At 38.5% G+C, this 2,187-nt stretch overlaps 1 protein-coding gene across 1 annotated transcript; it reads right to left on the reverse strand.

The window, feature by feature from the left end:
- Positions 1–471: 471 nt before the first annotated feature.
- On the reverse strand, positions 472–1,852 carry LOC105531874 (alpha-N-acetylneuraminide alpha-2,8-sialyltransferase-like). The gene has a single exon (XM_011969878.1). It carries the CDS (start codon positions 1,809–1,811, stop codon positions 1,368–1,370), a length of 444 nt encoding a protein of 147 aa, XP_011825268.1. The 5' UTR covers positions 1,812–1,852; the 3' UTR covers positions 472–1,367.
- Between the last annotated feature and the right edge of the window lie 335 nt (positions 1,853–2,187).

The raw sequence follows: 2,187 nt of genomic DNA on the forward strand, positions 1-2,187 counted from the left end.
TAGCTACTAATTCACATCTTTTTACTTGTACAAACTATACCTTGTGTGACCATGCTCAACACCAAGCCCATTCATGAGATTTTGGGTAAAATCAGGATGAGTAAGATAATTCTGCTCATTCCGGGTAAGCATTTGGGGTAAGACTTGCATCTCGTGCTGCTGTGGGTATTATGTGCAGTAACCAGTGAGCTTGGTTGTCTTATATCAACATGTAATGGATCGTGCATAACACATTTGTGATTCTCCAACACTGGTTACAAATTTTCGCCATACCGGGTCATATGAGTTCAGCTTTCATAGTTGCACAGAAATGAGCTTTAACTTTGTGTGTATGTATGTGTGTGTCTACATGTTTGTACATATGCATTCTTGCATGTATGCACACATGTCCTTTATCTTGCAGTGAATATGCCACAGTAGGTAGAAAAGGGATTTGTCTTCTGGTCTGTCTTCCACAGAGACTAAGCTTTCCATCATTGTGCTTTACTGTATTTCTGAATATTGAATTATGAAGACAATTATGCCAATTTACAAATAAATAATGCACTCATATTGGTAGTCTTTTGCACTAAAATAAAAATGACAATGCAAACAGGCTTACATAATGCAGACCTAAAATTGGGTTTATGTCCTAAATTCTGAGGAAGGAAAGTGGCTCCTGTTATCCAGACTATGAATCAACACAGTCTAAATTCAATAATGCTTCACATTGTCTCTGTAGAGTTGACAAAAGAGGAAGAAGCAATTCTTATGTAAAATTTCAAAAATAGAGGGGAGCTATAGTTAATATAGACGTGGCTCAACAAATCACAATTATCAGCTGTAACATTTTGTATCTTTATTACTCAGGAAGGGATTTTTTTAAATCTACCCACCCACTTCCCCTAAAGAGGGCAAAAATAAATAATAATTTTTTTAAAAACCTACAGTTCTAAAGCCAGTCTTAATAAGACAGGTTCTTATTGATATTATTAAGCCAGTTTGTGTTGACAATCAGCAACACTTTTACCCCAACATTTTCTTTATTCTATATTGATTGGTTCCTCAGCCCTAACAACTCAAGTCTGTCTTGTTTTTGAACTGCATCTTCTAGATTTGAACCATGTGCTTTACCAACAGCATTTCACCAGCATTTTACTAGTTGCAAATCTGCCATGTGCTATAAAGTATTTCACAGGATGTTTCATTTCTTATTTGTCCTCCAAGCCAACACTGAAAGTAAAGTTTTGCTTGGATCTTCATCGCTCCTTTCCTGTTTTTCCAAGGGCCCATGCAAACCCATGAAACAACTTAACCATTCCCTCTTGGAGTCATGTAGAAAACCTAACAAAAATACCCTGGTTCAGTCCTTTCTTCTTCCATTGTCCCTAGGAAGTGGGCTGGAGTGAGGTATCTTCACATGGGTCCAACTGCATTCTCAGTGCACCGATTTTATGAAGATACCAGAGTTGGAGAAATTCCTCGGGCATGGCATGGAAGCCAGAAAAGGGTAAGACGTTATCATAGTAGTGGTGGCTGATGGGCTGCTCATGCATATTCACAGAGAAGGGCCAGAAGCCATAGATGGCCACCTCTTCACAGAGACCCAGAGCTGCGCTCACCAGAAAAAGTCCTGTGGACAGGCGCTTGGCATGGATTCCTCTACTTTTCCAGAACTTTCCAATGCTACGCAGAAAGTTGGGGTTGGCAAACAGCACTGTTTGATTGGCACCAACATCTGACAGTGTATAATAAACCCGCAAAGATGGCTCTGTTCCTGTCTTCATAGAAAAGGCAGGCATGTAGATGTAACTGTGGTTATAGATTTTCATGTTGTCCACAAATGTCTTTCTGGACCACAGAAGGTTCTGAAACCTATTAAAGAAAAAAAAAATGGTTCAATTAAACCTAGAGAAAAAGAAACTCACTAAAACCCACTCTGCTGTCTTTTGGTGACCGTGATACCTCAAATCATCTCAATGAAACACATAAAAAACACTTTATTCGTATTTAAAATCCTCCTTGAACTTATCAATTATCTCTCATCAAATAGTCTGGCTTTTCCCCTGACCCCAACTTCTTAAACACAGTTAACATTCGTTAATGGGGCTCCCTCTGAACTAAAATGCATTACACATTTGTTCTCTTCCAGAATGTTTTTGCCTGAAATGTAAAATGGTTTAATTCTCATAAATTCCTAAAGGTTGT

The sequence above is a fragment of the Mandrillus leucophaeus genome, unplaced genomic scaffold, assembly GCF_000951045.1.
Source record: "Mandrillus leucophaeus isolate KB7577 unplaced genomic scaffold, Mleu.le_1.0 Scaffold918, whole genome shotgun sequence".
NCBI classification, from domain to species: Eukaryota; Metazoa; Chordata; class Mammalia; order Primates; family Cercopithecidae; genus Mandrillus; species Mandrillus leucophaeus.